General features: G+C 37.7%; 1 protein-coding gene across 1 annotated transcript in view; it reads left to right on the top strand.

Moving 5' to 3' along the window:
- NBEAL1 (neurobeachin like 1) overlaps positions 1 to 9,627 on the top strand; it is a 93,510-nt gene that overhangs the window by 33,090 nt on the left and 50,793 nt on the right. Inside the window, 4 exon segments of the mRNA XM_035893044.1 lie at positions 877 to 962; positions 3,088 to 3,394; positions 4,372 to 4,478; positions 9,461 to 9,544. Coding sequence (XP_035748937.1) covers positions 877 to 962; positions 3,088 to 3,394; positions 4,372 to 4,478; positions 9,461 to 9,544 — 584 coding nt within the window.

Below are 9,627 nucleotides of genomic sequence, written 5' to 3'. Positions count from 1 at the left end.
TTATATATTTATATATATAAGGTTATATTATTATTTTAATGAATATAAAATTCTTGCATTTTCCATTTCTATTGTTTAAAATCTAAGTTTTTAGAAACACAAGTCATTATCAGTTCTATCTCATAAAGTTATTGGAAGTTTTACAATTATTAATTCCAAATAAAATAATCCTTTTTAGTTTGTTGCAGCTACTTGGAGTCTAGTGTTACTGCTATAGCAGCAATATGCAGGTTATATATCTATTGCCAAGAAGAGTTCCTGTGGCTTTTTATGACTAATTTATATCAGATATAGCATGAGAAGAGATGCAGGATAGTTGTCTTCAAAGACTACTGCTAGAAATGTTACAGACCTACCCAGGCTTCCCTGGGAAGTTTGGCTTAAAGGGAGCAAGCTCAGGGACTCTTTTTCTGAGCTACCTGCACTGCATATGGCATTAGACTTTCTGTGCCAAAATTGCTCTAACATTTGTTGTGCTTGCTAAATGCTTGCATGTCCTTCTATTTCTCATTAGTATGGACAAAATGGGCTCATTTTATATTATGGATCAGATCAACAGTTGTTGTACGTCTATAGTTCTGTCAGCCTGCATGAAAAGCTTTATGCAAGCTGAAGGTCTGCCCTGTGAATTCCTGATAAATGTGTTCTTGTCGTGTTACTTTGATAATGCTAGAATTGATGTTTGTGTCTGATTTATGTAAAAGAAAGTGGAGATTATATAGTTGAAAAATTTTTAAAATTTGCGTAATGACAGGGAATAGAGGAGCTTTTTTATTATTTCATTTGTTGGTGGGGTTTTTTGGGGGGAGGAAAAACTTTGTATAATTTATATGACCAAAGTAAGGAATCCTTCTCCTTTTTATTTACTTTGATCAGAATGCTTTCAAGAAAGTGAACATCTCAAGGAAAGCCTAAAATGTTGCCTGCTACATCTCTTCGGAGCTATTGTGGCTGGTGGTCAGGTAAGGATGTTCTAAACTCTTTTTAGCTGCTGAAGCCTCCAAACACCTGTTCATTGTGAATACCCTATAACCCATAAGTGAGAATATTTATTATTGACTATGAATTGTTTGTTTGTTTGTTGTATGAAGTTTGGAGTCATTCTGTGCAAAAGTATCTAAATGCTAAAAGCTAGGGCCTGCTTTCACAGAATGGCAAGGGTTGGAAGGAACCACAGGAGATCATCTAGTCCAACCCCTCTGCTAAAAGCAGGTTCACCTAGAGCATGTTGCACAGGACATCATCCAGGCGGGTTTTGAATATTTCCAGAGAAGGAGACTCCACAACCCCCCTGGGCAGCCTGTTCCAGTGCTCTGTCACCCTCACAGTAAAGAAGTTCTTCCTCATATTCAACTGAAATCTCTTATGTTTCAGTTTGTGCCCATTGCCCCTTGTCCTGTTGCTGGACACCACTAAGAAGAGCCTGGCTCCGTCCTCATGACTTCCACCCTTAAGATATTTGTATGTTGATGAGATCCCCTCTCAGTCTTCTCTTCTTCAGTCTAAACAAGCCCAGCTCTCTCAGCCTTTCCTCACAGGGAAGATGCTCCAGTCCCTTTATCATCCTAGTTGCTTTCCTCTGAACTCTGTAGGAGTTCCTCATCTTACTTAAACCGAGGAGCCCAGAACTGGACACAGTTCTCCAAGTGGGGTCTCACCAGGGCAGAGTAGAGGCGGAGGGTAACCTCTTTTGACCTGCGGGCCACAATCCTCTTAATGCACCCAGGATACCATTGGCCTTCTTGGCAACAAGGGCACACTGCTTTCAAATAACAGTAGAAATTTGCTGTCTACAATAACTACACATTCATATAAACTTACTGTAATATTTTCATATCATAAAGAAAAAATGTGGGTAACTAGGAGTTTCCACCTGCAAAGATGTAAGTTTTGTATTGATAAATGAAATTCATCTAGCTTACTTCCCAATGTTGGAAGAAAGTTCTTTCAGTAAGAGACACAGGGCCTTTATAGCTTGGAAGCTGTTTAAAATCTTCAAAAGAATGTGAAGAAAAGAGGATGTTTATCAGCAAAGTCAACATCTGCTCTTTTGGCTTACTTCTGTAATGTGCTACTTAGTCTCGTCACAGGCAAATGTTACTTGTGATAATGCTCTGTCTTCTGGATCTTTAAATGTTGTCAGGGAGCAGCAAAGCCAGGCACTGCTCCACCAGGGAAGGGAAGCTGAGACTGAGCATGATGACTAGGCGCACAGAGGCAGTTAACCTCACTGGCAAAAGGTGCAGTCTCGCTATACCTGAACAAGGTGATCAGAGCAGGTTTGGTGGTAGTAAGTGGGATCAACCGGCCCAGATCAGTCTGGACAGCACATCAGGGTGGGGATTTGGTCTAGTGATGGTAACTAGGGTCAGTCAGGAGTCCAGTGGTTGCCAGGTCCATCCATAGTGATGAGGGAGGTCTAAGGTCAAGCAGGTAGTCAAGTCTGTGGGTCAGGTTCAAGACAGGACATGGCCAGGCATGGGTATGGCTGCAGCGTAGCTCAGGCATGTAAAGGGTTGAGAGCCACAGCTTGAATAGAGATCCCTAGAGAAGTCAGGGAATCCCTGACAAGGCTTCTCAAAACTCTTTATGAGACAGGGTTCCTGCCCCAGATTTAAGGTGGCCCTGAGCCTCTGCAGTCAGACCCCCAGGAAGAGAGGTGAGGGAAATGCATTCAGGGCCCAGACAAATGTTTGCTAATTATTACATTATTTTTAAAAATTTTAAAGTATCATGCATCTCATGATCTAAAATGAAAATTCAAGTGAAGGTTTACCTAGAATTAGCAGTTTATCAAGGCTACCTTATAAGAATGTTATAACATGCATGTAAATATTGCCTTTTCCCTATGAGCATTCTCTTTGAAAAAGAAAGCCTAGTTAAGTGAACAAATGAGATGTTTCATTTGTAGCCATCAATAGAACCCAAGTAGAATGTTTCATATTTATTTAACAATTACAGGTCATTAATGAACATAATGCATGTTGCACGATTCAGATAACTCAGATAGGAGCTGCTGGTTTGAAGATGTTTAATTTTTTTTTATTATTATTTTTTCCTTAATCACTCTTCCCCAATGGGTTTCAGAGGAATGCTCTTCAAGCAGTATCTCCTGCCACCATGGAAGTCTTGATGCGTGTTTTAGCAGACTGTGACAACTGGGATGACAGGAACCCTGAGGAAGTGAGCAGGAAGGCAGAGCTGACTCTGAAGTGCCTGACAGAAGTTGTCCATATCCTTCTGACCAGCAGTTCTGACCAGCGGCAAGTGGAGACGAGTACAATATTGGAGAACTATTTCAAGTTGCTTAATTCAGACCATTCAGCTTTACCTAATCCAAGGCGATGCAGGCAGTGGGAGAGCAGGTTCATAGCACTACAGATCCAAATGCTGAGTGAGTACCCAACTGTTCAGTTCTTTTAAATATCTCTTGATAATAACTGCAGCAAGAAATGATTGAACCATGATAGTAATATAACTGAATGTTCAACCAAAAAATGTTCACTTGGCTAAACAATTGAAAAATTTCAAAACATTTCTTCATTGACAGTACTTTAGATGTATTCTTGTTTAATCATTCACTACCAAAAAAACCCAGAAGAAACTATATTGCTTTGCTACCGTTTAATCCGGGTGTCAAGGTTCATAGACTGCCAGTCTCCATTAAAAAAAAAAAAAAAAAAAAAAGCACCTTCTGCTAGGTAGGCAATAGCTGACACTCATCAGCACCTTAATAACTGAAGAATAAGATGGGTCTGTAATAAAATACCCATGAGGTGGCTGTTTTATGATAGTTGGCTTTTCACATGGCATTATTGTAAATATTGGCCAAAGGTGGTGGTCTGAAACCGTTGGGTTTAAATCATTGGATAAGAATTCAGGATTTGGAGATTTTTCCACTTTGATGTGCAGAATGGGAAATATAAATAAAGGTATTTCTTTTTCTAAATTTCCAAGAAAACTGAAGAATAGTACTGAGGTGATGAAGAATGCTTGCAGTGTAAGGCTGCTGTAAAATGCAGAGTAATTGCTTGATGAGGAAGCAAGTGCTTGTGTGCTTTAAATAAAAGGCATGCTGCTTATGTACTCACAACTGGCAATGACTTGAAACAGAGTCCCAAAGCAATTAAAGGTATTCAGTAGCTGAATTTTTCCTCCAGATATAGTAGGCTACATGATAATTTTTACAACATCGGAATGTTTAGCTTTTTTCTGTACTTAAAACGCACATCATTCTTGATCAATGAATTCGCAGGATATATTTTGTTGTGTAACTTTTTCCCCATGTTTATTGTGTAATGTGCAGAAAAAATGCTTGATGGATTTGGGAAGTGTTTTGTCTCTGATGCTAGTTCTGTTTTAATTTTATAGATACCATCACAGCCATGTTAGACTGCACAGATAGGCCTGTTCTGCAGGCAATTTTCCTTAACAGTAACTGCTTTGAGCATCTCATTCGACTGTTGCAGAACTGCAAGGTAAATTTTCCCTTATCAGCATATTTTTAACAAAACCTGTCTTTTAATATTGCAGGTACATTAATTACCTTTATATCTTCCTTCTGAATTAGATGCAATTCTAGTGTCTACATACTGGAAGTAAAACTTTGAATCCGTTAAGGCCATTAATGCCATGAAAGATCTGAAAGATCCAAGTTGCTCTGAAATCTTTTTTTATTCCTAATGAATTATAGGTGTTTCTTGCCTGTCTTGTGGTTAAAGTAATGAATGTTTGCTTTGAGTCCTCAGCAAAATACCTTTACAGACCCACTCAGTCTCTAAAATCTGTTAAGGTTGTTACTGGAATTAATTCCCACCTCTCCCCCTCCCCCCCTTTTGTTTCTTTGTTTTTTATTTGTTTTTAATATTCTGACACTGGTTTGCTGGGAAGTCATTTACAAATGCTGCAGATGGAGGTCTGAATTCCAATTTCAGAGGCATATTTTTCCATTTAAAAAACCTTGCTGGTGTGCCTATGTGTTTCAAAATATTTGAATCTTGTGTAGCTGACATAAAACATGAGCTCAAGCTGTTACAAATGTTCTTTGATTGTTTTTCTCCTTCTACATAGGATTTAGTGTTTACATAGATGTTGTGTTTTCATCTCAATCCCAGATGCTCATAATTTGCGAGATAGTGTCTTCCACTGATTGCTTTGTAGATTTCATTTTTCCCTGTGCAAAAGAACATAGATATGATGTAACTCTGGAATATTTTATTTATCTTTTTGTGATATGTTGGTGGCATAGCTATTTTGAGCTCTCTAATGCTAGATAATTTAATGCTAGCTGCAGTGTGAATTTTGATTCAAATCCATTTAGATTTTGGATTAGAACATATTTCAGGGCAGTGATATATTAAAAATAAATGTGTTTGAATTGTGTCTTAACTGTAGTTATAATCACTGGCAGAATGCCAGCTGACTTGAAATGTTTTGAATAGTGTTTGTAGTTTTTTATCTCCTCCTGAAAATACATTGTTTGACCTTTCCATTCTCCTCCTCTGTTTGGGAATCTGTGCCTATTTTTGTACTGACCTTGTACTCTATAAGAAATTTCTTTTTTAGTTTCTTCTTAAATCATCAAGTAGTGTGATGTTTGCCTGTTCATGGAGACTCTAGCTGTGTTCCTGCTCTCGTATAAACAATTTAGGAATTTAAGAAAGCAGGAGCAGCTCCTCTGTTTTTGCAGCTTGCTCCTTTTATTTTTATTCTGTATGTCATAAAATATGCTCTTTTGAACGTTTTTTTCTGTGATACAGTCTCTCATATAACTGTGATTGATTGGATATCAATACTGCCAGTTTGCTACATAGTGGTTTTTTTTTTTTAACCTTTCACAGTCAAAATACCCTCAAGGATGAGAATTGGGGAGAGGGTGGAGGCTGGGCAAGTGTTGTATATTTGTGTTTTCCAATATACTGTATCTCCATTCTTTTTCAAAGTCAAATGGCAAAGGTGAATATAGCTGTGGAATTAGGATTTCCCCTTTTTAGCTGGGGGTGGACACCCTATTTCTAGATAATTTTCTTTACCTATGAAAATCTTGCTACTGGATGTGTCAGCAGGCTGTGTAAAGTGCAGTTCTGCAGATAGCAGGAGAGTCCATACACGTATCTGAAACTCCAGAAGCGTTTGGAACTTCAGCAAATGTGAAGTGCAAGAAATTTCCATGGAAAGGAGGGGTAAAGAAAATCCATACAACTATTTCTGCTATAGATATCCCAAAGAACTTGGAGTATTCAAGGTTATAACTCTAGTCATACTTCCTAATCATTTGCAGTTAAACAATCTTCTAAAATTTAAATCTTTTTTACATATTTGCTGGTTTTAAGGCTTATGGGCAAACTGTCTTCCCTTAACTATGCTCTAGGGTTAGAGATCTGCACAGAAGCTTTTCAAAACTGCCCAGTTAGCTTTTGATGATCTGAATATTGCTTTTTGCCTGTGTCATCTGAAAAGAGGGACTGTACTTTAGAGGTATCAGGAGGTGCTTATTCTATACCGAGAGTCATTTAACAAGATGCTTTGTCGGTCCTGAATCTTTTCTCATCTATTAAACTCTCTTAGAGGTCAGACTTTGAGCAGAGCACAATGACTTCTAGCAGTATGCCAGGTTAAAAAAAAATACTATTTTCTGAACAGCTTTTAAACCATATGGACATTGTAATAAAAAAAAAAAATCTATTTTTCCATTTTACATGGATTATCAGAATTGAAGTAACCCATATGAAGTATTTCATGGGTGGTTTTTTGCATGTCTTCATTTGCTTTTGTTTAATATTCTTATTTCCATTTGTTAATGTTATAACGCTCTGAGGCATATTATAGTTATTCTGTAGTGTTAAGTGCTCTTGACTGTGATGTACTTTTCAAAATGACTTGTGTTTCTAACTATGTGCTTTCAGACCTATGTAAGTCAAAGTAATATCTTGAGCGTTGTCCTTCTGTTTGCTCTAACTTACGGAATTTGGTTTCTCAGGTTGTTCCTCTTGAGAGAGACTACCCAGCAGATGATGGAACAAAATTATGAGGGGGGAAAAAAAAAGACAAATGCTTAGTTTTTGCCCATTAAAGGAAAGCATTCTTTTTTTTTTTTTTTTTTTTCTTTTGAAGGGGCTTTTAAAACATTCTGATCAGGGATTTTTTTAGCACAACAGAATCTAAAAACAGGAGATAAATTTCAGTCCTGATTAAGTTACAGCTAAACTTCGCACGCAAAGTGACTGCAATGGATAACGAAGATATTTGGGTGAGCTTTAAACTTGCAAATTCAGGAACTGACTAGGAATCTAGCTGCTATACACAGAGCAGTTTCTTAGGTGAAGATGCAGTTTAGGTGTATGTTTGATTTAAAGCTATTTACAGCCTGTCTGATTCTTAGGATGATGGCAGAGATATTTTACCCTTCTTCCTGTCCTAAAGACTATGTGCCGCAGAAATTCTGCTGCTGTTGCTGTTTGAAGATTGAAATATTCTATCTAAGTATCTTCAGCCTCCACCTAGGATGAAACATAAGTGGAAAAGGGTGCAACATCTGTATCTATTTCTTTGATAATCCCCCACTGTTGTCTTTATTTCTTATAACTAAATTTTTGAGAACCTCCTGTCATGTTGCATATTGTAAATAAAATCACAGTTGCTAAGCCAATGACCAATATAAATTCCAGACAGATGTGTTTCCTTGTCTCAGTGATTACATATACTCATTTAATTCTGGGAGGGGGGGGGAAAGCAATTGCTATTTAGCAAAAATACAATGTAATCTTCAGTACTGTAAGAATTAACAGAAGACTGATATTAACAGAGGATTGTCCCTCACCAGCGTGAGAACTTTTTTTTTTTAATGTGAAATACAAATCCAAGGCAGCCTTCACAGGTTTGGCTGCAGGTAACTGTTTAATGCAATTATTTCCATTATTCTTGTCTCTGTTTCTAACAGCTGTTTTTAAATGCTAACAATAAAGTGGCAGACAAGAGTGAGAAAGACCTTGCCAACAAATTACTGACAGAAATGAATGAGGACCAGGTACCTACCTAACCTGTAATTTGCTTCAGTTGAAGTCAATACACAATCACAGGAAAATTGATTCCTGTGCTTCACCTTAATGATACTCTAAACCTTCTGCAGCAAGGTGAACTTGTGTTGCTGCACACATCAGTATTTCCTGTCTCTGGAAAATATTTTTTCTGAATAGCAGCTTGAATTCAACCTCTGTTTTATTCATCTGCTTCAAACTGCAGATATTGCAATAGCTTGAGCCTCAGTTATGCTTCTTTTAAGGAAAAGGTGAAGTACATGAATGGAATCCAAATAAATTCTATCAACCTGGTGGTGATTTTTTTCCCCCTCCTTTTCCTCTTTTTTGCTTCTTTGTCTCAGCACTGTGGTGTTTTGGATTCTGGGGCCTTGTTTGTGAATCTCAATGGTTGTATTTGATGTCCTGATTCTTTGCTTGTCATCAAGAACAGATGTTCACAAAACAATGGACAGGCTGAATCAGGGAGGTAGGAATAGCCTGTTGCTTTAATTTTTCCAAAATATTGTGGAAAGTTTCAAATGCAAATTATTGTATTAATTTTTTAGTAGAATAATTTGTTCTGATTTAAACTGTAAAGAAATGCTAAATGCAAGGTATGGTAATCTACAAATTGTGATTCTAACTAATAGCTTTGGCTTTTTTAGAAACTCAGTGTGACACTCTAACCACATGTAAATGTTTCTTCACATGTAACACTGTCTTCAGATTCTTGACGTTTCATTTTCAAAATATGTCTGATGCGTATAATATTTCAGAGATGACAAAACAGAGTATGTTTGTTTGCAGTTTTGCTAATTAGGTTTATTGATGGATGCAAAATAGTGCTCCAATGTTTTTGTCCTTAAAACCACCATAGAAGTATCAATATAAACCAGAACTATAGAAAAAAACCTCAAAAGATGACTTAAATTGGAAAAAAAGATGTTGATCAATGTGATGAGGCTATGGGCGAGGCAGCCACCTTACTGTGCTGGTGTGACTTATCTCTTATAATTTGTGTGTGTGTGTTGCATTGGCGCGTCGGGACTTAGATGGAAGACGCTTTATATGAAACTGCAGGTGCCTGATTGTCCAGCAGTGCACACACACACATACTGCAAGAGGTTTCCTAATTTGTTTTCCTCCCTCCCTCTTGAGGTTGTCCATTAGCCGCATGAGGAAAACTTGTTTGTCCATCAGAGTATTTGAAGTACAATGTGTGTTGTGAATGCTTCTCTCCTCTTGAAGTATGTGGCTAGTTGTCTCCTGTTCTGTAATTCCTTGTAGGCCATGGGTTTATGAAATCTTCACTGGTGGGAAGATGATTTTTGAAGCATGTTAGCAACTCTTGGTTTCCCTCCTGGCAGGAGGACACAGTATAGATTTTAGAGCTGAACTGTCTTTGTGCATTTGTATATAACTTATGTACCCGCTACTTTCAGGTGTTTCAGGGACACCTAGACCGCTTGGCAGTATCAACCATTCAAGCCCTCACAGCAGTAATGCACAAGTCTCCAGCTGCTAAGGTAACAGTATATATGCAGAGGTCTATTTGCAGTAGGCTTCTTGATCTTGTTTCCAGCTAGTGTTTTTATCACAGTATCTTGAT

The sequence above is a fragment of the Egretta garzetta genome, unplaced genomic scaffold, assembly GCF_000687185.1.
Source record: "Egretta garzetta isolate BGI_Z169 unplaced genomic scaffold, ASM68718v1 scaffold474, whole genome shotgun sequence".
In the NCBI taxonomy this organism is placed as follows: Eukaryota; Metazoa; Chordata; class Aves; order Pelecaniformes; family Ardeidae; genus Egretta; species Egretta garzetta.
Note: the sequence above shows the minus strand (reverse complement) of the source record. Positions and strands in the feature narration are given on the sequence as shown.